Source organism: Syngnathus scovelli, chromosome 7, assembly GCF_024217435.2.
Source record: "Syngnathus scovelli strain Florida chromosome 7, RoL_Ssco_1.2, whole genome shotgun sequence".
NCBI classification, from domain to species: domain Eukaryota; kingdom Metazoa; phylum Chordata; class Actinopteri; order Syngnathiformes; family Syngnathidae; genus Syngnathus; species Syngnathus scovelli.
Genome location: NC_090853.1, coordinates 5,804,216 through 5,831,668, shown reverse-complemented (window position 1 = coordinate 5,831,668; position 27,453 = coordinate 5,804,216). Strand labels below are relative to the sequence as shown.

At 40.4% G+C, this 27,453-nt stretch overlaps 1 protein-coding gene and 2 long non-coding RNA genes across 8 annotated transcripts in view; 2 read left to right on the top strand and 1 right to left on the bottom strand.

The window, feature by feature from the left end:
* Positions 1-42: 42 nt before the first annotated feature.
* numbl (NUMB like endocytic adaptor protein) overlaps positions 43-27,453 on the bottom strand; it is a 39,161-nt gene continuing 11,750 nt past the window's right edge. For 2 of the 6 annotated variants that reach the window (XM_049724951.2, XM_049724952.2), the window contains 8 exons: positions 8,237-8,390; positions 7,353-7,427; positions 6,529-6,603; positions 5,071-5,211; positions 4,446-4,653; positions 4,085-4,336; positions 3,730-3,909; positions 43-3,644 (listed from right to left, as the gene is read on the bottom strand). In XM_049724951.2, coding sequence (XP_049580908.1) covers positions 2,557-3,644; positions 3,730-3,909; positions 4,085-4,336; positions 4,446-4,653; positions 5,071-5,211; positions 6,529-6,603; positions 7,353-7,427; positions 8,237-8,390 — 2,173 coding nt within the window. In that variant the 3' untranslated portion in view covers positions 43-2,556. Of the gene's footprint in view, positions 3,645-3,729; positions 3,910-4,084; positions 4,337-4,445; positions 4,654-5,070; positions 5,212-6,528; positions 6,604-7,352; positions 7,428-8,236; positions 8,391-9,252; positions 12,120-27,453 lie in introns of those variants that run through there. The other 4 variants (XM_049724947.2, XM_049724950.2, XM_049724948.2 and 1 more) reach the window with 4 other exon arrangements.
* On the top strand, positions 12,781-14,880 carry LOC137840462 (uncharacterized). Its single transcript, XR_011087120.1, has 4 exons — positions 12,781-13,014; positions 13,870-13,986; positions 14,210-14,366; positions 14,658-14,880. It is a non-coding gene; the product is annotated as an uncharacterized lncRNA (long non-coding RNA).
* On the top strand, positions 19,219-24,480 carry LOC125971882 (uncharacterized). The gene is made up of 6 exons (XR_011087121.1): positions 19,219-19,326; positions 20,130-20,234; positions 21,036-21,140; positions 21,848-21,952; positions 22,563-22,871; positions 23,947-24,480. It is a non-coding gene; the product is annotated as an uncharacterized lncRNA (long non-coding RNA).

Below are 27,453 nucleotides of genomic sequence, written 5' to 3'. Positions count from 1 at the left end.
AGGAATTAACACACATACAAAAAACTTGTAAAGATGCACAAGTATTGTATTATATTACTTTATTCATCTTTTGTACAATGTAATTACAATACAAATATGTTGGTTTAAATACAAAAAAGTCTGTAAATAAAGATTAAAAATAAACTTCACTGTTTTCTGTTACCATCACTAAACTAGTTTTACAATCAAGTTCATGAGGTCATTTAGTTTGCTTTGTTGCAATAACCTACATATAATTTAGAGGGTGTGTAAACAAGTCCAGTGAAAGAATATATTTTCAGTGAACAATAAAATAGGTTCTTGTTTCAAATATTTGTATTTGTTGGGTAGGTGGAAGGGGGGGGGGGTATAAGATTTGTCAGAAAACAAACCACCTGATAATTGGGAATTTCTTTTTAGACGGCAGCCTATCAAATAGCAACACTGCCTTATTAAAAAATATTTTATAAATGAATCCTACTGAAAACAAGCACGGAACATTGTCACTAACTCTTCATACAGTTGAACTCCCATTGAGGCTTGCTTGTTTGGTAAATCTTGCTTATCAGACTGTAAATAAGGAATACTGTGTGCTAAAGTTGGAAAAATAAATACTTCAAAAGATGCAAGTTTGAAGAGTGGAGTAACAAGATTTAGAAATGGAGGAGGCAGGCAGTCTGTTCTGTGGGCAAGATGACTTTTCCAAACTCACTTGTTCCCTCTCATCTTCAACATCATGTTGGTTCTCCATCTCTTGTTTTAATTAAACACCGTTGCTTGACTTTTCTGGAAAAAGGTGGACGACTACTATGAAGTGTCAGCTTAGGAATTTCTTCAGAGCCTTTGAGCTAGAGAAATGTCCACCAAAGACAAACGTGAAGTTCTATTGATTTGTCCGGAAAAGCAAAAGTGCCCACTGTATGGGTGGGAGTATCATGCCACTATATACACGTGCCAGGCAACATGATCCATTTCATCCATGGGTAGTATTTGGTTCCCGTAACATGCCCTGACTCTCGATTGCTACCTAAACAAATATAGATGACCTGCATGGTCCTATTTGTTTCCCTCGTCCTTCTTAAGAGTTCAATAAAAATAAATATATGCGATAAAAAATATCTTAAGGAAACACTTAAACATGTTGGATTTGAGGAATATATAAGTTGTCAATGTAAAAAAAAAAAAAAGTACAATAAATAAAATCATTTTGGCAATAAATCACAATGGGTCCTCTTATGCAGTGATTCTCAACCAGTGTGCTATGAGAGATCATCAGTTGTGCCAGAAAAAAAAAAAATCCAAAGTCAATCATTTTTGACAAAAATTGTATAATTTTCTAATCCACCTTATTCTGTGCTCCATGAGCTGATAATATTAAAAAGGTCAGCATTAATATTTCAAATATGGAGCATAACCTCTTCCTCGTCACACGTGCTCACTAAAGCTTAATGACAAAAAACGCTAACGCTCCATAAAATCCAAATCATTGCGGCGATCCTTCGCCCACAAAATTAAAAGGAGCACATTGAAGAAAGAAATTGCCACATTCTACGGGAATTCATGCACATTCTTGTTTCTCCATGAGAGCTCGTAAAAATAAGGTAGACATATATTTTGTTAACTTATCGATGCCAACAAGGCAAAATAATAAAATGCTCTTCCACCAGATGTCTGAGGGTACGTGATTAACCTGTACCTCTTGAGAATTATTTTTGTAAGTGGTGAGCCGTGATTTTTTTTTTTCCGATGTGAAATATGTGCATTGGCTCAATAAAGGTTGAAAAACACTGCTTTTAGGTCCAGTGGCTATAAGAAGTCTACACACCCCTGTTCAAATGTTGTAGTTTTGAGATTTGAGATAGAAAAAAGAACAAGCTACTTTAAAAACATGACCTGTAATCTGTACAACTCAATTTTTAAAAAAATGAGAAGGGCGGTAATAATATGCGACTATAATACTGTGGTTGCATAAGTGTGCACACCCTTAACCCTGCACATGTCCATCTATGTTATCTCTGTTGTTTCTTTCTACTGCTATTCTTGAAAATATTTTTTCAATTAGATTGTTTAGGTCATGGTCAAAATAATGGTTGAAAAAGTTTTGCAGGGCTGTGTAGAAATTTTATATCCACTGTACGTACAATCGGTTCTCAAGATTAACAAGAGCATTAATCTGTTCATCAGTCAAAGCAAGAATGATTTCAGTTCTTCACAAGGATTTTCTCACCACAACAAATACTGCCAAAATCAGTCCGTGGGATTGGAATGCATCTGAGTCACCTCTGAAAGAAAGCAACTGAGCGTGTCGCCAAGTGACACAGTCGATGTGTGAAGGGACTTGCAGCTGGTAAAGAAAGTAAAGCTGGAGTGCAGACATGAAAGCCAGAGCGAGGCGGAAACGAGGCGGTGTGGCAGGATTTAGATCATCACATGATCCGTTTGAGATGTGAAAAGCTCCCGGCGGCAGCCCGTCAATGTGTAAAGCGCTCGTTGGAGCTTCAAGAAAGCAACATCGTTGTGGTGCCGCGGCGTTTCAGGACAGAGATGCTTGAATTAGCACCGAGCTTTCTCCTCACCTTATAGCTCTATCTCAAAAGTCTTCTGCAGGTTGTTCGAAAACGGGTTGGCCGCCGCCGGGCTTTTGTTCCCAGGTGCCTGAGATGACGGTTTGGTGTTGGTGCTCTCAAGTGCCGCCCACTGGGCCTCAAAACGCTCATCTTCTTGGGAATTATTGGTCACGGGAGCGGTCAGATGGCTGCCTTCTGGCGGCCAGCTGCTCGTGCTGCCAGCATTGTTAGCGTTTCCGTTCTGAAGGGCTGCGGAGGCGCCGCTGTGCGTGGGGAAACCGTTCATGGCTGTTGAAAGTGGAGGGGTGGAGGGGAATGGTGTGGAAAAGCCTCCAGTGGGAACTCCTGAGTAAGGGTGTTGAGTCCCGCCCGATCCGAGCGAGCCCACTTTAGGCCCTCCGACTCCGGAGCCGATGACACCTCCCGTACCAGATGACCCAGTGGCTGTGCAGAAGACATTGGCCACCATTTGCGACGGCGTTATTCCGACCACGGGTACGCTGACATTTGGGTAGGTCATACTGCTCGCCAAGCCCGGCATGTAGGTTTGCATGGGAACAAAAGCCGGTTGGACGGGCTGGCCGGCGAACATACCCACAGGAGCCGAAGTGGCGTCGAAAGCCAAAGGAAAGGGCTGCAAGATGCTTGGGAGGGAGCCTCGGGGACCCCCCGCGAGGGAGGGCTGGATCATCGGGGCTCCCGACATACTCGGACCGGACATGGTGGGGATGGACATGGAAGGCAAAGACATAGGGGGGCTTGAAATTGGAGGGCCGGGTATGAGGGGGACGGATGATATGGACATTGGTGGGAGGGGCTGAGCTGAGAGAGCAGATGGGCCCGCGATGAGCGGTTTGGACATGGTACCGAGCGACACCGGGGCCAGACTCGTTATCTGCTGACTCGATACAGACGGTGGCCCCGGAATGGTGGGGATGGTAGGACCCGGTGGGGGTGTCTGCTGGGACCTGACTGCCTTGGAGACCTCTTCTAGCCATCGCTCCGCCTCGGAGGGTGTGCGTTTATGTCCGCTCTGCAACGCCGTGGATGCTGGAGGAGAGTGGAGAGGAGGATCTGGTTGAACCCAAGAAGATGTGGCTGAAAGGAAAAAAGTTGATGGCATTTGTGAAAGTGAGCCTTAGATTTACTTTGGGTGTGTATTATTGAAAACACTGTGTGTTACCCTGTATCGGCGCTGGAGGAGGAGGCAAGGCTGGAGGCACGACGCAGGTTGGCAGAGCATTCGCAGGTGGGCAATGGTTGGAGAAAAGGTCCTCGGATGGCTTTGTGAAGGAGGTGTTAATCTGGCTACACAGCTCATTAATATCTCCTTCGCCGGACAAATTCATGTCCACCTCTAGTACTAGCAAGAAAGGAGCACACAAAAGGCAAGTGGGAGGATGAAAAAAAAGGAAGAATGCAGCAGACACAAACCAGATGAAGACAACTGCAGTAAATGAAGTAAAAATGTTTTTGCAGAAATAGAAAATAACCGAAGCGCATCTTAGTGGCAGCTACTGTTTTTAACTTCAACTCACCGGGATTCTTGGTTTCAAAGTCAGTCTTGCGTTGCAGAGTGGATGGCAGGTCATTGAGGCGAAGTGACAGCTGTCTCTTGAAGGGAGAGTTCTTCTGGCTCAGAGCTGGAAATCCCCGGAATGAGCCTTGGCGTACCAGTTGCTCGATGGGTGCATGGCGGCGGGGGATGGCGTGAGGTCCGCCGGGTTCTGCCGCGCCCTCGGGTGGGGAGGCTGTTCCGGGGGGCAGGGCTGCGTGAACAGAGGGCTGGTCTGGAGGAAGGAGACAGGAACCACAGTCAGGTAAACACACCTTAGTAGCTTTCATTTGGATTTCAAAAAATAAACAAAAGGGGGAAATATTTATTTCTCAGAACCTCACCTTTGTTCTTCTCCGGCATTTTGTCATCTCGTTCACTGCCGCTGCCGTGGGCACTGCACGCAGCGTTGGCGCGGAAGGAGCCCTCGCGTACGAATGAGGTGCGGCTAGCATCAAAAGATGCCGTCACGCCGCACTCTTTTTCCCGTCGCTGTTTCCTCTCCAAACAGGCAGCAAAGGCACACCCGACTGCATGGCTCAGTCTCTCCCCCTAATGCAGCGGAAATAAAAACAGCACCAACTAAGATGTGACTGATGATTAGAACTCTAACAAGGGAGCAATTTTTTATTTTGATTGAACAAATGTGTTTTAAAGCCTTCATTGATTTTTTTTTTTTTTTTTGTCTAGGGAGCTTTGTAAAAAAAAAAAAAAGTATTTTTTTAACAAATGTATTTTAAAAGCCTTCATTGATTTTTTTTCTTTTGTCTAGGGAGTTTTGTAAAAAGTTTTTTTTTTTTAACAAATGTATTTTAAAAGCCTTCATTGATTTTTTTTCTTTTATCTAGGGAGTTTTGTAAAAAATATTCACAGACAGAAACTTTTTAAGGGGCTTTTAAAAAATGAAAGAATTAATACAAAAGGTCAAACATGAAGCGAGACAAAGAAGCTTGTCGCTTCCCCCCTCACCGAGTCTTTGAGAGCCATGAAGCAGTGGCACATCCAACGTCTGGTGGTGCCGTCTCTGCAGATGTAGGAGAATGCCTTGTCATAATTTCGATCCGGGGCACAGAAGGAGACTTTCTCGATAGTCTGGTCCACAATCAGATCCTGGAACAATAGAGATATAGACATCAGTTTGACCAAGATGGGTTGAGAGTCAAATCCATTGCAGTGCTGAGTAAACTGACCCAATACCTAACCGGCTATTTCCAAAGGCTTTTTTTTTCAGCCCTACCTATAAAAGTCACTACAGACTGTTGACACTGCGGCCTCTTAAAATCTCTGGGATGTTTGTTCCACTCGTCTCTCCTTCTATGAAAGGTTTATTCAGCCTGCCTCGGTGTCTACAGAGCAGACTTGGAGGGGGGTATCGCTTTCTTAGTGTATATTTAGGGGCCCCGAGCTCACTTCTTTGACACTCCAAAAACACACAAAAAAAGGGAAGCACAACACAAGAGCCGAGAGGCTGATGAAAGAGCCAAAGAAAGACAGAAAGGCTCACACACGCATCCACTCACATCCTTTTTGGCCTCAGAAAACAAAGAAAGGCGTGGAAGAGAGGGAGAGAGAGAATAAAGGAAAATGGATAAAAAGAAAGAGGGCCATTCACAGTGGACAGTGAGTGAATGCAGGGAGCTGCTGGTACCAAGGTGAAAGGCAGTGCAAGCTTTTTTTTTTTCCAGACAACTGACTGTGGTCATGTGATGTCTGCTTTTGATTCAATGTGCAACCAAGGCTAGATAGCGTCAGGGCTCAGGTAACAACCAATCGCAGCTCAAGCGTGCGTGTGTGGTCTTCTAACGATAAAGTGAAAAGAAGCGTAAGGAGCTTCTCCATTGAACTGACTCGCTCCTTTATTCTCTGCAGCTCTTTAGCATGATCTACTTTCAAAAGAGTTCCCGGTGAGTTGCTCTCACACAGGGTGGCCTCTCAGTCACCAGACATTCCTCAAGAACAATTTTATATCTGAGCTCCTCCTCCCGCTAAGGAACACTATAGGACCAAGACAAGTGGGAGAAAATGTTTATATTTAAGCTTTTCACTTCATTAGGTACGGCGCCATCAATAATTATTAACTCATTCACTGCCAATGCAGTTAATATCTCTGACATCTCTAACCATCAATGGCACTAAATGAGGTAAAATAAAAAATAAAAAAAATTGCTTTGTGCAAGGTACTTCTATAGTGTCTCACATAATTCAAACTATACAACTAAACACAATAAACAAAAGATACCCTGCTGAAAGAGTCAATCCAGTGAGTTAGTATCTTTGTAAAGGTTGGATTTACAATTCAGCTGAGCTAATAAAGGGTAATGAAAGGTTTTCTCAGTCAAGCGTACAAGGTCACGTTTGTTTTCTTAGTCATAAAAAAGGGCAAGTGAATAGATGTAAAACATTTAAATGGAAAAAAAACATGCTTACCTTTGTCTTATCATCAACCACCCTGAGTCCGTCGGCGGAAACCCACAATACTGCCTTTACTGTCTTCTTCCCGCTCTACAAAGACCCAAACAAAATAGAAAAGAGGTTCACTAATGAACTCATTCTAGCAGTGATGTCATCAAAAACTATTGTTAGCGTGTCAAGGTTCTTGTCATGCTAATGATCTAAACTTACGGTACGGGGTGTGGGTGGAAGAAATGAGAGAGGAGGGTCATGAAAAAGTTTTTTCCCCCAAACCTCAGAACACAAGGTCCAAGCCAATACTTTCAAGAAGTCTGCAGAATTGTGACCGTGTGAGTCAGGCAAAGCGTTAAATAATTCTCTTTGAACCATTGTGTAGCAGAACAGAGTCCTAGTTATTGCATAATCCCACCGAGAGAAAAAGAGCAGAATAGACAGGAAGCAATTTATGGAAGCAGGAGTTAAAGTGGGAGTTAAATGAGGAGGTGTGGGCGAGGAATTTATTAAGAAGAAGAGACTCGAGAGTTTTTATTGAAAAGCTGGAGCGTTGGAAAGACAGATGAGATGTGCAGTTCAAACATGGCAATGTTTACTGCTTGCAAAAATAACATTGTACATCTCCAAACAAGCCTCAGTAAATGTGTTTATTTTTCTGACATCTGCTTCTGTCAAATGGGTCACGATAAAAATGATGTTTTCCAGACAACACTATTTTGTGTATTTTGATTTGTGTGTCTCCAATCTATACTGTAAATACAAGTCAAAGCCTCTAACCAAACTAAACTGCAGAAAATAATGAAAGAATGTGTTTGCACAAGATTGTGTGTTGGTCATATACTCACAATTTTCAGCTTTTTCACCGCCTCCTCGCACACATGCATCCCTCTGGACTCCTCCACTTCCACCAAGCCCAGGTACTGCAGAGCAAAGTATGAACAGTATATTAATTTGAAATCCACTCCATTGACTTCACTGTCTGTTTTAATTACTTGTCCATTGAAGGAGAAGAAAAGCGACCATCCAAGCGGTTCTATATTATGTTGGAGCTATTAATGATGACAGGACAGAAAAGAAGGACTGACGTTATCTATGACCTGAAGAACTATTTTTCTATTTTACAGGATTTTTTTCCAAATTTCCCCCATAGGGAATTTATAGTGAATGTTTGTCATGTTTAAAAATAAAATAAAATGGGGGTTTGTAAAATCTATTTTTTTGTATTGTGGATCCCTTGATGATATTGCCATAGCCCCCTCCAAGGAATAAATCCTAGCTCCGCCAGTGGCAGCAGGGACATTCCGCCCATAACTCTATTTGTCCAACAATATTGTAGTATATTAAAGTATAAAGACCGTAAGAACAAACAGCAGGTGTGCAGGATTTTTTTTTTTTTTTAAACGTCTCAGAGAAACAAGAACTTCCATATTTTACTAGACTATAACCTTCTCCCCTCTGGTTTCTCAATTCAAGGCCTCTTTATTATGTGCTCCTTTTATCTGATACTGTATGACTCAGTCTTAGCTCACATCTCCTTGAGTCTCTTTATCGCCTTTCCATGTTGCCGTCTCACAAAGAGTCATTTCATCCAGCCTCCTCAAATCCATAACTCAATAAAGGTCATTGTTTCTCCAGCTCTTCTCTCCTCTGGGGCGGAGGTTATCGATTGCAAAAGGAAACAGGCCTTTGCTTTTCTCACTGGTAAAATATTGAGGGTTGTGAGGCTTACCCGTACGGAGAAGTTACATTTGCCCCTGCGTACAGCCTCCTCGTCTGCCTGCCACTGATGCGGTCTGCTGGCCTCGGGTACATAGGTGGGCTTCTTCCTCCTCAGGCTCTGACGAAGCTTGTTCATCTCCGGCGTCACGTGCTCCCTGGTGCTGCTGACATAGACAGTAAACATTTTTAAAAATAATAATAATAATACATTTTATTTGTAAGGTGCCTTTCTAGGCATTCAAGGTCACCGTACATAGCATCCAAAAAACAAAATTAAAAAAAATTCTGATTAAAACCAGATATTAATTTGAATATTTGCAATCTGCATAGGAGTATAAACAAAAGAAATACTACAAAAGAAAAATGATAATTCTAAAAGTTTATCTAGCTGAATGAGAGGATTATATATTAAGAATAGAATATTAGGAATCATATGTCAATCCAAATGGATCATTATCTTCACAGATTTGTATTCAGCCCATATATGGGATCTCAAGATTGTGAAGATGTACCTACCTAATAATGTGTCCAGTGGGTGAAAAAAAACAGCAAAGCTAGTTTAAAAAAAAAAAAGTCTTCATTCAGACTGTGCACTTGGAAATCAACACGAAAACTACTCCCTAAATACTATGTATAGTGTCAGTGCTGTCTAATTAGAAGCATTCAGCATTTATACTCTGTACAGCGACGCTAATTTCCCTGCACAACGAAACGTGACACCATTCAAACCAAGGCTGCTTTTAAGGATAATTACATTCATTTCCCCGACAGTCACATTTGCCACGGGAGAGGGTCTGGCGTGCATCGAAAACATCTCTCTCGCCCAAAGCTGAAATCTCATCATGGTTCTTTGCAGCATCTCACTATTTATGCAAATTGTTTACATTCCTATGAGATAGTCCTGTCTCATTATATACAGAATCCTACCATGATGAAACGTTAATCTAATCAGTTGGTCATAAAGAAACTAAACATTTTCATCTCATTCAAGAGTTCAAAGCAACAAAGAGGCAAATGTTTTCTTACTGTCCGGGGGGCCCAGAAAGCGGCTTGTTGGCTACAACAGGGTGTAAAATTGCGCTTCCTCCACACTGAAGGCAGATAATGTCCATAACGTAAGCATAAAATCTACAGCGTGAAGAGAAGAAAAAGCTCCCTGAACTACACATGAGGGTCAGCGTGCACATTCAAATATATATACACATGCAGACACACCACTTGTAATCATCACTGCTGCAGTTGTGGTAATATCTGGTGTGCCGGAAGCGTGTGTGTGTAAATTTACACTCGTTCTCACCTCACGGGCGCGTGTGTAATGTGGATTACTGATACGCGACGGCTGCAAAACAGCTCGAGTGGCATTACTCATTCCTGGCATGTGAGTTATGCGCTCTGTGCCAGGAATGGACACACACACACCGTCAATGCACACACACGCCGTAACTTGGGCTATTTATTTCCAGAAACAGTAACAAGCACCCACGGCATAGCAGTCAAAGAGGCCCACATTTATTTTTCCGAGCATCACAATGCAAAATGATGAAGTTCGGAACTATGTTGTAGTGAAAGTCGGGGGGCGGAGACGTTACTGAGCATGCAACTTGTAAACCACTTTCCATAGTTGTGACTTCACCCTGTCAACAAGAACCATATGCAGGATTTTGTGCAGCAGCAAAAGAACGTACATGAATAAATAAAAAGGTCAAAATGAGAACATTGCAGTCATAAAGCCATCAGCACCTTTGAGTAGACTACACAAACCAATGGCGTGATGCCAAAAGAAAAACAGTAATTTCCCATCCAGACATCTGCAATACATTAGTCCACACTACTTCGACAGAGATGTGATATTTTGCAGAATCTGAAGTCTCTTTACCTAAACTCACGGGCCTCACAATTGCCCAAAAAACAACCAACACGCTAGACGACATAAATAAAGATGATTTGAAATCTCATTCCTAACGTCCCTCCATTTTGTGATCCTGTTCAAGGTCGCAGCAGTGGAGCTGGATCTTATTCCAGCTGACAACCATGACTGCTCACGAGTCAATTGACTCCAGAGCACATTAAGCACAAATTAAATTGATTTTTTCGCACAATCACGACACACACGTGTGCCGAGTGTACTTGCGTATATGTACGTGTTTCTTTTTGTATAATTTGTGCTAAGGCTGCATGACCTCATGTCTTTCCAGCTGTGTTTAGTGGTCACCAGATGGGAATCTGATTGATATCTTTGGCTGGACTCCCAACTTTTTCTCTCTCACACACACACTCAAAAACACACACACGTGACGCAGGCAAGCACACAGTGCATTTCTCCTTCATCCAGATGTTTTCAATTCGACAGCAGCTCCCAATTTCTGCTAAAATGGGACTCCTCCCTCCCTCACACTTCTTCTAAACCACATGTGTAGTGAAACGCACCTCAAAAGAGAAGCAAAACAGAAAAGACGTATATATTATGTCTTTTTATCTGTGCTTGCTCGTGCGTGCAAAGTTTAGTATGAGTCACAGCAATGCTTTCAGAATACGTAAAAGCCAAAATCAAAGCCATATTACATCTCGTCTGTTTGACACATTTGTTTCCCAACTTGGTCTTTTAACGCCAAAGCTCATTTGCAGTGAAGTTGGGATGTTGTGTCAAACACAAAAACAGTTTCATGAAATGATTTGACCTAGATTCAAATAAATATACTTCAAACAAAATGTTTTTTTTTTCTTCTCATTTTAAATTTGATGCCTGGAGCAGGAAAAGCCAACAACACACTGAAGCAATAATAAATGCATTCCAGACACTTAACAAGAAACACACAAAGAATTCCAAAGTAATCAAAAGCAGAAATGCTTAACATATAATTAGAACAAGTCAGCACAATAAAAAACAACAACAATTAGTGAAACATTAAAAAAACAATATATTAGTTATTAAACGTGAGACAGTTACTGTTTTGATGGCACGCCACTTTTTTTTTCAAACCGTTTTTTTTTCAGACCATGAAACTGCAGCAAAGCAGAAGCACATGATGCACGAAAGAAATAAGACTTTAGCCTACAAATATATTTAAGGTTAAACCAAATCTCTGACCAGTATGTTTTGCATAAGACTTGTATAAAATGTTTCAGAGGCAGAGAATAGACTTGAGGCAAAGACAGGCAGCCCATCCCTTCATTCTCGCACACGCATGCGCGCACAATCACACACATACACCTGACCCAGTTTTTAAGGCCTGCAGACTTCAACTGACACTGAGTAACCCGGATAAGGACAGTAGAATTCATGCCATCTCTGTCCCTCTGTCTCTCTCTCTCTCTCTTTCTCCCACTTTCTTTCTCACACACATAAACACTTTTTAGACAACAGGTGGAGTGCGGATTAAAAAAAAAAAAAAAAAAAAAGTGTGATGATGTGCAGATAAATGAGGCCATTTGTGTTTAGACTCAAGCCTGACTTAGGACAGGGTGGACTTATTCATATGTGATCGAAAAAGAAAGAATATTTTTTTGCCCACGCATATGCTACAAAACTGACAACACAATACCACACCAAAGTACAAACAGAAATTAATTTTTAGTTTGATGACTTTCACTGAAGCGTGCACTAAACAAATAATTCAAATAAAACCTATTGAAAAGTAAATGAGTGGCTTAGTGTTAAAATCCTATAATATAATTCATCACCAAAGTAGGCCAGTGTCCTAAAAACAATGTCACAACACAATCGTCAGCTTCTGCAAGCGCCAGACAGCCGGGTCACGCTGAACATTTTCAGGTCAATATCATCGCTGCAGTCCCACAAATCACCCAGTCGCAATCCCCATTTGCTCTCTAGCAACAACACAATCAGATCCGTGGAGTGAATTACAGTTCGTGTGTGTGTGTGTGTGTGTGTGTGTGTGTGTGTGTGTGTGTGTGTGTGTGTGTGTGTGTGTGTGTGTGTGTGTGTGTGTGTGTGTGTGTGTACTTGTTTTTATTAGTATGGGGGGTCCGAAGACAGGGAGCCCACCAACAAAGTGGGGCCCTGTGTCGTTGTGGGGTCCAAAATCATGGACCCCACTCGGGAAACCACTCTAAAACAGCTTGAAATGCTCTAACAACATGCCTCACGAATTTTTTTCACTTACCCCTCATGGTCGCAATGTTGAGAATTGTGTGTGTGAAGTGTGTGTGCTCAGTAGCGGCCCCCCGACCATGGCAAGTGGTATTGCAAGTATACACACTACCGGAAGTGTGTGTGATTCAACCAATCAGGGCACCTCGTGATCCGAGTGTTGATTAAGAAAATAAAATGCTATTTCCTGTAGATTTAAACCAGGTAATTATTATTTTAGTAACCATAGCAGCTAAAATAATACTGTAAACATAAAATTCCTGCATTACAATTGCAATTTATCTACGTTATTTAATATTCATTACACTTGCTTTATAAAAATACGCTCATTCTATTAGGCTTATTTTAAAAACTGTCTCGTGCATTTTTCATGTTCTAAACATAAAAATAAAGGTATAAATAAATAGTAATTTATTCTTTACCATCAGTTTACATATTAGTTAAATCAGCATCTCGTGCATTTTTCATGTTCTAAACATAAAAATAAAGGTATAAATAAATAGTAATTTATTCTTTACCATCAGTTTACATATTAGTTAAATCAGCAGGTATTGCATGTGTTAGCTTCATGCGGCTAAAACCACCAGCTTAACGTCACTTCGCCACGTGTGACGCCGCCAGACTGAGACTGCTCCGCGACGAAGACACGCTGCTCATAACGAAACACAACATACACGGTGAGTAAATCAACTGCATGTAAATACTAAGTACAAGAAACTGATGTAGAAATGCTTTTTGTCCAGACCCCGAGGGGTTTATATGCAATGATTATGGCTTCGGATTCGGTATATTGTCACTCGGATGGCGTAACGTTTTCCCCTCAGACAGTCCGGCTTTTTAACTTGTTATTCATCTTAGCTTGCAGTGGTTTTAAAAACAATGGTGTAAAAGAGAACGACAGAATGTATAATTGCTCCGTGTTATATTCAGGATGATTTCGATGTGCTAATGTTTCATAATTGCTAAGCCCAGAACCGGACTCTGGCCGTAATTGCCGAAACCACTTCAAAACTCGTCAAACACGTGTGTGCTCAGTGTTATGATATATCTGCATGTCTTCTGTATTTCTCGGTGGTTTTCTATCATGTAAGAATGCTTTCTTTAAATAACACAAGCATTCTGACGCAAATAAAACTATCCGGAAGCTAGCTTATTGGCTAATTAGCTACCGCTAATCAGGATGCTACGTTCACTTTTCAAACACAAACATAATAAAAACGAGTTGGTAGCTCCTGAAAAGTATAACGAGTTATACTGGTAAAACTATTGAAATAACTTTTCTTTGGATGCAGCACCTGGTTGGAACTGTGACTAGTTAAAAGTAACAAAGCTCAGCTTCAAACCGACAAACATTTTCATTAATATATCAGTATTTTCTGAAAAATATTCTTTCTTTAATCACTCTTGTTCTGTTAGTTCTCAGGCCAGGCTTATTCCTTCAGTCTTTATACAGTGGATGATTACAAATCTTTTAAAATTAATATAGAGTGCTTGTTAAAGTTCTCTCTGCCATGTTTTGAATTATTTTTTAGAGCCAGAAATGTCCAAAAGGAAAGCAAGAAAAAAGCCTGCTGATGAAGCAGCCTTTTACATTTAATCCTCAAAGGACAAACCTGGACTAGTGGAAAGATTTATTGATGATCAAAAAGGTAATAAACTCATTTTTAGACCATTTATCCATTAAGTATATATTTATTTATTTTATAAAACAACACAAAAAACAATCAAATTCAGATTGGTTGTTGTATTTCTGTTTCTAAGCGAGAACTTAGTATTAAAATTGTAAGATAACACCACAATTATTTGGTTAAAGGTGTATCTTAAAGAAATATTTTCTCATAACCAATGGTTTTATATAAAATGTCCTTGCAGGAAGAGGCGTGTTTGCTACCCAGCACTTTGAACAAGGACAGTTCATCTTAGAATACAGGGGTCAACTTCTGTCAGCAGAAAAATGCCAAACAAGCAAGTACTCTGAAAAGGAGAGTACATTTCTCTTTGACTTTGAATGGCAGAATCATTACTGGTGGTATGTATATCCAAATATTTTCTATACAATAATTATGAACTCTAGAAAGAGACTGGAATAAAATACCCTAAATTAGTGAGTCACTCAGAAGCAATATTTCAATAACACATCAGGATTGTGGCATTAACAATTTTTTTTATTTAGTGCTATGACGTTCAAAAAGACATTGTTTCCCTCTCAACTTTTCTTTTGAAATGTTGCAAGTTTTTATTTCTGTAAGCCAACTTTTATTTTACTAAAAAAACTAGTTATATGATACAAAATGTTTGATTTCTGTTTTTTCTTTCCTAGTATTGATGCATCAACAGAGGATGGCTCTCTTGGAAGATTAGTGAATGACAACCACAAGTCTCCAAACTGCACCATGAAAAAAATAGTAAATGACGAGCCCCATTTGTGCCTTTTTGCCATCAAAAACATAGAAATGGGAACTGAAATCGATTACAACTATGGTGATTCTAAATGGCCATGGCGTGAAAAAGTAAGTCAGTAAGATCAAGTATGCAAGTTGGAATATTAATTTGTTATTAAAAAAAGGAAGATTTTTGTCTCTTTTATTTGAATTACTCTCAGTATGATGTTGGTAAGTTATTTGTGGTTTTGATTCCAGGTGACAGGCTCTCAGGCTCCTGTTGACGGTGCGCTGCCTGAACCAGCCAGAACTTGGCAGGACTCTGGCCCTGATGATAACATCAAACAAGATGCCAGCCAACAGGTAACATTCAGTTAGACTTTGTTGTAAGAAATAAACTTTGTAGACCTTTTCTTGTTCTCTTAGTTTACAGCTTTTAGTTGGAAAGCTGTTCTTTAGTCAGAAGGTACCTTAAACAGCATTCAGCCAACCATTGGATCACATGGTTTTAGTGGTTCTTCTCATAGAGCCCAAACGAACCAGTGGCACACACACCTATAGAAGGATTGTTGAAACATGCGCCCATGGGTGTCCAACCAAGCCAATCATTCACACACACATAACAGATTTCTGATGGCTACTTGTGGGGCCCTCCGTATGGATCTAAAGTTGTCTTGGTTATTCCAACCAAGCCAATCATTCACACACACACTAACAGATTTCTGATGGCTACTTGTGGGGCCCTCCGTATGGATCAAAAGTTGTCTCATGTTTTTAGATCATATTTTGGTTATGGACATTATGGAGGCTGATTATATTACAGCTATAGTTCCACACATCCTCAACAGCAAAACGGCTAAAGTGTCATGCTGAAGGATGCTCCACTACATCCATAAATATGCTGTTATAGGACCTGATTAGACATCAGGTCTGACTGGAACACTTTAGTTAGAAAAGCTTGTTTGGTTTTGGGGACTAACTTCACATGATTTAACTATACAGGTCTTGAGTCTGTCATTTGTGGTGTCTGTATGATGTTGGTAAGTTATTTGTGGTTTTAATTCCAGGTGACAGGCTCTCAGGCTCCTGTTGACGGTGCTCTGCCTGAACCAGCCAGAACTTGGCAGGATTCTGACCCTGATGATAACATCAAACAAGATGCCAGCCAACAGGTAACATTCAGTTAGACTTTGTTGTAAGAAATAAACTTTGTAGACCTTTTCTTGTTCTCTTAGTTTACAGCTTTTAGTTGGAAAGCTGTTCTTTAGTCCGAAGGTACCTTAAACAGCATTCAGCCAACCATTGGATCACATGGTTTTAGTGGTTCTCCTCATAGAGCCCAAACGAACCAGTGGCACACACACCTATAGAAGGATTGTTGAAACATGCGCCCATGGGTGTCCAACCAAGCCAATCATTCGCACACACATAACAGATTTCTGATGGCTACTTGTGGGGCCCTCCGTATGGATCTAAAGTTGTCTTGGTTATTCCAACCAAGCCAATCATTCACACACACACAATAACAGATTTCTGATGGCTACTTGTGGGGCCCTCCGTATGGATCGAAAGTTGTCTCATGTTTTTAGATCATATTTTGGTTATGGACATTATGGAGGCTGATTATATTACAGCTATAGTTCCACACATCCTCAACAGCAAAACGGCTAAAGTGTCATGCTGAAGGATGCTCCACTACATCCATAAAGATGCTGTTATAGGACCTGATTAGACATCAGGTCTGACTGGAACACTTTAGTTAGAAAAGCTTGTTTGGTTTTGGGGACTAACTTCACATGATTTAACTATACAGGTCTTGACTCTGTCATTTGTGGTGTCTGTATGATGTTGGTAAGTTATTTGTGGTTTTAATTCCAGGTGACAGGCTCTCAGGCTCCTGTTGACGGTGCTCTGCCTGAACCAGCCAGAACTTGGCAGGACTCTGACCCTGATGATAACATCAAACAAGATGCCAGCCAACAGGTAACATTCAGTTAGACTTTGTTGTAAGAAATGAACTTTGTAGACCTTTTCTTGTTCTCTTAGTTTACAGTTTTTAGTTGGAAAGCTGTTCTTTAGTCAGAAGGTACCTTAAACAGCATTCAGCCAACCATTGGATCACACGGTTTTAGTGGTTCTCCTCATAGAGCCCAAACGAACCAGTGGCACACACACCTATACATGGATATTTGAAACATGCGCCCATGGGTGTCCAACCAAGCCAATCATTCACACACACATAACAGATTTCTGATGGCTACTTGTGGGGCCCTCCGTATGGATCGAAAGTTGTCTTGGTTATTCCAACCAAGCCAATCATTCACACACACATAATAACAGATTTCTCATGGCTACTTGTGGGGCCCTCCGTATGGATCTAAAGTTGTCTTGGTTATTCCAACCAAGCCAATCATTCACACACACACATAATAACAGATTTCTGACAGCTACTTGTGGGGCCCTCCGTATTGATCGAAGGTTGTCTCATGTTTTTAGATCATATTTTGGTTAAGGACATTATGGAGGCTGATTATATTACAGCTATAGTTCCACACCTCCTCAACAGTTAAACGGCTAAAGTGTCATGCTCAAGGATGCTCCACTACATCCATAAAGATGCTGTTATAGGACCTGATTAGACATCCAGAATTGACTGGAACACTTTAGTTAGAATAGCTTGTTTGGTTTTGGGGACTAACTTCACATGATTTAACTATACAGGTCTTGAGTCTGTCATTTGTGGTGTCTGTATGATGTTGGTAAGTTATTTGTGGTTTTAATTCCAGGTGACAGGCTCTCAGGCTCCCGTTGATGGTGCGCTGCCTGAACCAGCCAGAACTTGGCAGGACTCTGACCCTGATGATAACATCAAACAAGATGCCAGCCAACAGGTAACATTCAGTTAGACTTTGTTGTAAGAAATAAACTTTGTAGACCTTTTCTTGTTCTCTTAGTTTACAGCTTTTAGTTGGAAAGCTGTTCTTTAGTCAGAAGGTACCTTAAACAGCATTCAGCCAACCATTGGATCACACGGTTTTAGTGGTTCTCCTCATAGAGCCCAAACGAACCAGTGGCACACACACCTATAGATGGATATTTGAAACATGCGCCCATGGGTGTCCAACCAAGCCAATCATTCACACACACATAAAAGATTTCTGATGGCTACTTGTGGGGCCCTCCGTATGGATCGAAAGTTGTCTTGGTTATTCCAACCAAGCCAATCATTCACACACACATAATAACAGATTTCTGATGGCTACTTGTGGGGCCCTCCGTATGGATCTAAAGTTGTCTTGGTTATTCCAACCAAGCCAATCATTCACACACACATAATAACAGATTTCTGATAGCTACTTGTGGGGCCCTCCGTATGGATCGAAGGTTGTCTCATGTTTTTAGATCATATTTTGGTTATGGACATTATGGAGGCTGATTATATTACAGCTATAGTTCCACACATCCTCAACAGTTAAACGGCTAAAGTGTCATGCTGAAGGATGCTCCACTACATCCATAAAGATGCTGTTATAGGACCTGATTAGACATCCAGAACTGACTGGAACACTTTAGTTAGAAAAGCTTGTTTGGTTTTGGGGACTAACTTCAAATGATTTAACTATACAGGTCTTGAGTCTGTCATTTGTGGTGTCTGTATGATGTTGGTAAGTTATTTGTGGTTTTAATTCCAGGTGACAGGCTCTCAGGCTCCTGTTGACGGTGCGCTGCCTGAACCAGCCAGAACTTGGCAGGACTCTGACCCTGATGATAACATCAAACAAGATGCCAGCCAACAGGTAACATTCAGTTAGACTTTGTTGTAAGAAATAAACTTTGTAGACCTTTTCTTGTTCTCTTAGTTTACAGCTTTTAGTTGGAAAGCTGTTCTTTAGTCAGAAGGTACCTTAAACAGCATTCAGCCAACCATTGGATCACACGGTTTTAGTGGTTCTCCACATAGAGCCCAAACGAACCAGTGGCACACACACCTATAGAAGGATTGTTGAAACATGCGCCCATGGGTGTCCAACCAAGCCAATCATTCACACACACATAACAGATTTCTGATGGCTACTTGTGGGGCCCTCCGTATGGATCTAAAGTTGTCTTGGTTATTCCAACCAAGCCAATCATTCACACACACACAATAACAGATTTCTGTTGGCTACTTGTGGGGCCCTCCGTATGGATCAAAGGTTGCCTCATGTTTTTAGATCATATTTTGGTTATGGACATTATGGAGGCTGATTATATTACAGCTATAGTTCCACACATCCTCAACAGCTAAACGGCTAAAGTGTCATGCTGAAGGATGCTCCACTACATCCATAAAGATGCTGTTACAGGACCTGATTAGACATCAGGTCTGACTGGAACACTTTAGTTAGAAAAGCTTGTTTGGTTTTGGGGACTAACTTCACATGATTTAACTATACAGGTCTTGACTCTGTCATTTGTGGTGTCTGTATGATGTTGGTAAGTTATTTGTGGTTTTAATTCCAGGTGACAGGCTCTCAGGCTCCTGTTGACGGTGCTCTGCCTGAACCAGCCAGAACTTGGCAGGACTCTGACCCTGATGATAACATCAAACAAGATGCCAGCCAACAGGTAACATTCAGTTAGACTTTGTTGTAAGAAATGAACTTTGTAGACCTTTTCTTGTTCTCTTAGTTTACAGTTTTTAGTTGGAAAGCTGTTCTTTAGTCAGAAGGTACCTTAAACAGCATTCAGCCAACCATTGGATCACACGGTTTTAGTGGTTCTCCTCATAGAGCCCAAACGAACCAGTGGCACACACACCTATACATGGATATTTGAAACATGCGCCCATGGGTGTCCAACCAAGCCAATCATTCACACACACATAACAGATTTCTGATGGCTACTTGTGGGGCCCTCCGTATGGATCGAAAGTTGTCTTGGTTATTCCAACCAAGCCAATCATTCACACACACATAATAACAGATTTCTCATGGCTACTTGTGGGGCCCTCCGTATGGATCTAAAGTTGTCTTGGTTATTCCAACCAAGCCAATCATTCACACACACACATAATAACAGATTTCTGACAGCTACTTGTGGGGCCCTCCGTATTGATCGAAGGTTGTCTCATGTTTTTAGATCATATTTTGGTTAAGGACATTATGGAGGCTGATTATATTACAGCTATAGTTCCACACCTCCTCAACAGTTAAACGGCTAAAGTGTCATGCTCAAGGATGCTCCACTACATCCATAAAGATGCTGTTATAGGACCTGATTAGACATCCAGAACTGACTGGAACACTTTAGTTAGAATAGCTTGTTTGGTTTTGGGGACTAACTTCACATGATTTAACTATACAGGTCTTGAGTCTGTCATTTGTGGTGTCTGTATGATGTTGGTAAGTTATTTGTGGTTTTAATTCCAGGTGACAGGCTCTCAGGCTCCCGTTGATGGTGCGCTGCCTGAACCAGCCAGAACTTGGCAGGACTCTGACCCTGATGATAACATCAAACAAGATGCCAGCCAACAGGTAACATTCAGTTAGACTTTGTTGTAAGAAATAAACTTTGTAGACCTTTTCTTGTTCTCTTAGTTTACAGCTTTTAGTTGGAAAGCTGTTCTTTAGTCAGAAGGTACCTTAAACAGCATTCAGCCAACCATTGGATCACACGGTTTTAGTGGTTCTCCTCATAGAGCCCAAACGAACCAGTGGCACACACACCTATAGATGGATATTTGAAACATGCGCCCATGGGTGTCCAACCAAGCCAATCATTCACACACACATAAAAGATTTCTGATGGCTACTTGTGGGGCCCTCCGTATGGATCGAAAGTTGTCTTGGTTATTCCAACCAAGCCAATCATTCACACACACATAATAACAGATTTCTGATGGCTACTTGTGGGGCCCTCCGTATGGATCTAAAGTTGTCTTGGTTATTCCAACCAAGCCAATCATTCACACACACATAATAACAGATTTCTGATAGCTACTTGTGGGGCCCTCCGTATGGATCGAAGGTTGTCTCATGTTTTTAGATCATATTTTGGTTATGGACATTATGGAGGCTGATTATATTACAGCTATAGTTCCACACATCCTCAACAGTTAAACGGCTAAAGTGTCATGCTCAAGGATGCTCCACTACATCCATAAAGATGCTGTTATAGGACCTGATTAGACATCCAGAACTGACTGGAACACTTTAGTTAGAAAAGCTTGTTTGGTTTTGGGGACTAACTTCACATGATTTAACTATACAGGTCTTGAGTCTGTCATTTGTGGTGTCTGTATGATGTTGGTAAGTTATTTGTGGTTTTAATTCCAGGTGACAGGCTCTCAGGCTCCTGTTGACGGTGCGCTGCCTGAACCAGCCAGAACTTGGCAGGACTCTGACCCTGATGATAACATCAAACAAGATGCCAGCCAACAGGTAACATTCAGTTAGACTTTGTTGTAAGAAATAAACTTTGTAGACCTTTTCTTGTTCTCTTAATTTACAGCTTTTAGTTGGAAAGCTGTTCTTTAGTCAGAAGGTACCTTAAACAGCATTCAGCCAACCATTGGATCACACGGTTTTAGTGGTTCTCCTCATAGAGCCCAAACGAACCAGTGGCACACGCACCTATAGATGGATTGTTGAAACATGCGCCCATGGGTGTCCAACCAAGCCAATCATTCACACACACATAACAGATTTCTGATGGCTACTTGTGGGGCCCTCCGTATGGATCTAAAGTTGTCTTGGTTATTCCAACCAAGCCAATCATTCACACTCACATAATAACAGATTTCTGATGGCTACTTGTGGGGCCCTCCGTATGGATCGAAGGTTGTCTCATGTTTTTAGATCATATTTTGGTTATGGGCATTATGGAGGCTGATTATATTACAGCTATAGTTCCACACATCCTCAACAGCTAAACGGCTAAAGTGTCATGCTGAAGGATGCTCCACTACATCCATAAAGATGCTGTTATAGGACCTGATTAGACATCCAGAACTGACTGGAACACTTTAGTTAGAAAAGCTTGTTTGGTTTCGGGGACTAACTTCACATGATTTAACTATACAGGTCTTGAGTCTGTCATTTGTGGTGTCTGTATGATGTTGGTAAGTTATTTGTGGTTTTAATTCCAGGTGACAGGCTCTCAGGCTCCTGTTGATGGTGCGCTGCCTGAACCAGCCAGAACTTGGCAGGACTCTGACCCTGATGATAACATCAAACAAGATGCCAGCCAACAGGTAACATTCAGTGCGACTTTGTTGTAAGAAATAAACTTTGTAGACCTTTTCTTGTTCTCTTAGTTTACAGCTTTTAGTTGGAAAGCTGTTCTTTAGTCAGAAGGTACCTTAAACAGCATTCAGCCAACCATTGGATCACACGGTTTTAGTGGTTCTCCTCATAGAGCCCAAACGAACCAGTGGCACACACACCTATAGATGGATTGTTGAAACATCCGCCCATGGGTGTCCAACCAAGCCAATCATTCACACACACAACAGATTTCTGATGGCTACTTGTGGGGCCCTCCGTATGGATCTAAGGTTGTCATGGTTATTCCAACCAAGCCAATCATTCACACACACATAACAGATTTCTGAAATATGGTTTCTTGTGGCTTCTTTGTTGTAAATTTTGGAGCCTTTTCCATGTTTTATATGTAAAATTTCCTGTGATATAAGGTTTTGGCATATTTCAGAGGATGTGTACAGCACCGGTCGTCTACCAGTTAAGATATTGGACAGAAATTTTAATTATTTTGAGCAAAGAAATTCTAGTCTTTATATTAATACAGCATATAAGAGTAGCTTGCAGAAACTAACAACACATTTCTTTTAATTCCCTCCATAGAGCTATCAATTATCAAAGGAGTTTCTCAAAGTGGACTACTCAGACAGTGATGATACTGACAATGATTCCCAAAAGGACTGCTCTGTACCTCTGCAAATCAATCTGCTCAAAACAAGAGTATATTAAATTTGACCAAGCATTCTTATACAGGTGCAGTTAATTTTTGTTTTAGAATATTGCTATACTGTGTTTTTTTTCTGTACTTAAAAATCATCATTTCAGATGGGCTGATCCCAGAAGTGATAGAAGTGACCTCTTGTACCTCCGCATCTCGTGGCCCAAGTAATGAAAAGTCTGCCAAAAAGGGAGGTGAGTTTAGAGTAATCCTTTTCAATATATAACTTTATCACAGTTACTTTTAAATTGCCCAATTGTTACTACTGTATCAGTATCTAATTATCCTCACATATGCTGCTTACTAAGATTTAGATGACCCAAGCAAGATATATTAAACACCACTTGACTTTTTTTCTTAGACATGTAAGGTCTAAACTTTTGAATTTTGTCATAAAATGAAAATTGACCCATCCTTTCTCATGTGAGTTACAGGTCATTGCTAACCTTGATTATATGTGAGATGTTTGTTTACATCTATTTTTAAATAGGGGTAATGTATACATGACACATTTACCTCAAAAGAGAGAAAGAAAAATTGCTCTAGATTAACCTATTAGTGAATATGCAAATTCACACATTGTCACACCAAGGCAGATACCATTCTTATACAGCTTGCATTTAATTTTTTACACACTATATATTTCCAAATTTACTTTTATCATCTTTGTTTGTCCATGTGTAGCACGTTATCAAAGCAAATTCCCCATACATGTAAAACACTGTCTGAAAAAAGTTTTTCTCTGATTTTTATTTTTTATTTTCCCTGATTTTGCAACAACTTGTATCTGTTCTTAATGGTTTTGTCAGAGAAATGGTGCATCCCAATGTGCTGCCATGGTGGAGTTTGACTGCCTGTGCAACCTCTGTAGGGTCCAGGAATTGCTTCATCTACCAGCAGTGACATTCTGGTCAAATGCAAAACTGCTTAAAAGTAGTCAAGAAAATGAGAGACCTCTTTCCCCCACCACCAAAACTGGGGGCATTCTAATGTTACCCTTTTGTGCATCTATTTTTAATTTTGTTAATATCAAAACAGCTGACACTGAAGACCACCTAGCAACTTAAATGACCGGATTAATATCTCAGATATTAACTGATTTACTTATGTCTATTGTAGGCTCATCACTGTTGACAAAGATAGTTGACGTTATAAAATATCTCATTTGAATTATATTGTCGGATAATTGTACATAAAGTGAATGTATTCTTTATGCAATTTTGTTCTAATTAAGTTGTAAACTAAAAAGTGCTCTTCCTATGCCCTTAGGTAACGGAAAAGTTGTGAAAAGAAGCTGGACCCCAGAGGAATGTGCTGCAGTAAATAAACATTCAAGGAAGTATATATTGACAAATCAGGTTCCTGGTAAGCTTGACTGCGAGAGATGCATTGCTGCAGAACCACAAGCACCGAGCTGTTAAGTACTTTGTCAAAAAGAGAATAACCACCATGAGGAGAAAATATGAGTGAAACAGCTTCCCTTAACAGAGATAGAAACACATGGCTGGTCCTGTTTCACCATTTGTTCACTATTTGTTTGTGATTTTTTTTATGCTCCACTTCTCCTGTTCGTAAATGTTAGATTAAATAAGTTCCTTTATTCATTGGCTACATTTGTAATGTGTCCATTTAAAATTTTGACTCAAGACAATTATTACTTGTAAATCCTGTGTACTTTATAGTTAGCTAAAATGCAGAATTTAAATATTTTAAAATGTACCAATATGACTGAACAAATTGAAGAATATTAAGACTGTGACCAAGGAAAATGGACCAGAATCTGAATAAAGACTTCAGAATGTATTTTAGAATGCACATTTCAATGTATATCTAGTATATTTAGCCAGATGAAAGTATTAATAACACTAACAAAATTTTTAGGTTTTCTCAAATGATTAAGTCCACACAAATGCATGTTTGGGTTAGATTAGGGTTGGGGTTGAACTTGATAGATCCTCTTTATAAAGGCAGACCTAACAAGTCTTAAATCTTAACAGCAAGCTCCATAACTGGCTAAAAAAATAATGTGTGTATAGGTAGACCTCTTAAGGTTGAAATATTAAAAGCGATCCCCATAACTGACTAAAAATCTCATGTGTGTAAAGGTGGACCCCGCAAAGCCGGAATGTTAGAAACAGGCCCCAGATATGACTGAAAAACTGACATGAAAAAAAAAGTTTCAAATTGTGTTTATTGAAAGTGATTTTTAGTAACAAGATTTTTTTTGGGACTTGCCTGATTTTTTTCATAGTTCTTGGACCACTAGAAAGGGTGGACCCCAGAACTCGGTAAATTAAGTTGGGTCCTGCAGAGGGAGGTTAACAAGGATGTGTGTGTGTGTGTGTGTGTGTGTGTGCTGCTGACTGATGTAAATTGACAGCTGAAGCAGAGCCATGCGCCGAGCCATCAGCCTGGCAGCCGCTACTAGCGACTGCTGTCTCTGTCATTCTCCATCCGTTCGTACACATCCACGAGCATAATGTCCTTTCTCACCACCTTCAATATCATGTTTCGCAGGAGTTGCTGGCGATTGAAGGCATTAAAGAAAGCTCACATAAGTCCATTAGCAGGTGCTCATCTTGCATAATAGGCTTTCAATCTTCTCTTAGTAACTAAAGCGGCAATACATTGTGGGGAATGTGGAGGGAGTGTCACTACAATAACAACCAAGCATGCAGAATAACGCCCAACCCTAAAAAAATCTGAATTACATACCACCAGTTCTTGCTCATATTTTTTTGAATGCTAATAATTATATGAATGCTAATAAAGAAGACCAAAAAAAAGCACAGCACTCAATAAAAACAATACAAAGAGGGAATTAAATGAGCTGTACAGTTATTCTTGAATAAAAAACCCAATTGAGTAGAGTTCTGGTTTCATCCATACACACAGTTAAACAAGTTGTCAAGACAAAAACCTAGAAAAGAAAAAAAAAAACAGCACGGCTGTTGCTACTTATGTCTGTATGAAAACAGGAGAAAATGTTGCCATTGCTACTAATGAAGTGAAGATCCAAATAGAATAATTTTAGATAAATCAAGTTCAACACCAGCCAACCATAGATGGAGATGCTCTTAAAACTCAACAGCATTTGATCTTTTCTATAAATAAAACTGCTATTACTTCCACGGGAGGTTTTCAGTCTCGTACTGTCTCCGGGATTAACACTTCACTTTGACACTGCCCCTCCCGCCATTGTTTCATTTCCCACCCACACGAGTTGCGCCTCGGAGTGTGTGTGCATGTGTGAGTGTGTTCTGGCCGTTGATTAATTTCAGTTTGAAACAGTGTTCTTTAGTCAACTGACACATTATCATATAAATTACATGTCGTACTGTAAAAGTGACGGAAATGGGTGTGGCAGGGAAGCTAATCCAAAGACTTTGTGCAGTCAGCCATGAAGGGGAGCAGCGGGGTCGATATCGTGTTGTCATCCTGTTCTCCTACTTTGTAGCCCACAGGACATCCCATAATATCTAACAAGTCTCTGATATCAAAGAAATTTAGGATAAATTTAGGATTTATTTTATTTATTTAATTTATTTATTCTCACAGGCCCGTATGCTAGCTTGTTTATTAAAGGCGGCCATTTTGTATTCCTAAAACCTTGCTGCGCACCTCTAAATAAAAACGCCACAGACAGTATGACTACTGAAATAATTATGACGTCGACTCCACTGACTCATAAAACGGACTGGTGTAATCTGGTTCTGTTTAATTGATTACAAATGGTAATAAACTCACAGAAAGCATGACTCGTTCTCTTAATCAGAAGTGTTTATTGTACCGTCTGAGATGGGAGAGTTGTTATGGCTCATTTGTGGATATTAAAACAACTCAGCATCGGCTTAATCTTTGCTTAAACTGACAGTATTTATAGTAATTATAATTACTTAATTCATAATAAAAATGCCTGTCTTTTATTTTTACATCTTTTGCATTAGATTTGATAGAAAATGCAAATTTGGTGTCTTGTCGTTCTGAGGCACACAGTTACGCCCATGTCCGAGAGTCTTGAACTGAAAAAGGAAACCCTTGTGTACTGGATGTGAAAAATATTCAGCCTTAGCACACACAAAGAGAATTTCCTGTCCACCCAAAATACGTCAGATGTTACCTCATAATTTTGGAACTTGTGCATTTTTGGGGAAAACATCTGCACTGATGGAAATGTTTCCACATTTCCACAATGTTTTTGAACGTTATGTTGAAAAAGTCATCAAACATGGCTCTTTTTCCACAAGCATCTCATTGGCCTAGTTTTAGTGCCTACTTGTCCAGATCTATACACGGTCTCTCCACTCTCTTCATCCTCACTTTTTTTTTCCTTTTCAAACCCAACTTTCACACTCCTCCTCTCCTCTCATCTGCGTCCTGTTGAGTCTGCAGCTCGCTTTTCTTCATTTGTCCTCATTTCACTCATTTTTCTCACTCTGCGCCTTGTTCTCGCCGCGTTTCACAAAACACATTCGAGCTGTTCCTCTCTCGAAACTCTCGGGAATTAAGCAAATCCTCCAGTCTATAAGACATGATTGAAAACATACCTTCTGCTGTGGAAAAGATATGCATGCCAAACGCGCATAAGGGCAAAATCGTGCTCCGAAACATAAATATATGTGCATATAACACAGAAACAATATGTTGTGTGTTTACACGTATATAGCATGTTTAATCTCTTCCATATGGGCATCGGCTAAGGCTATTATCTACTATGAACCCCGTGGACACAGACTAGACGAGATCTATTATCACTTTGGCAGGGTTTGAAAAGCG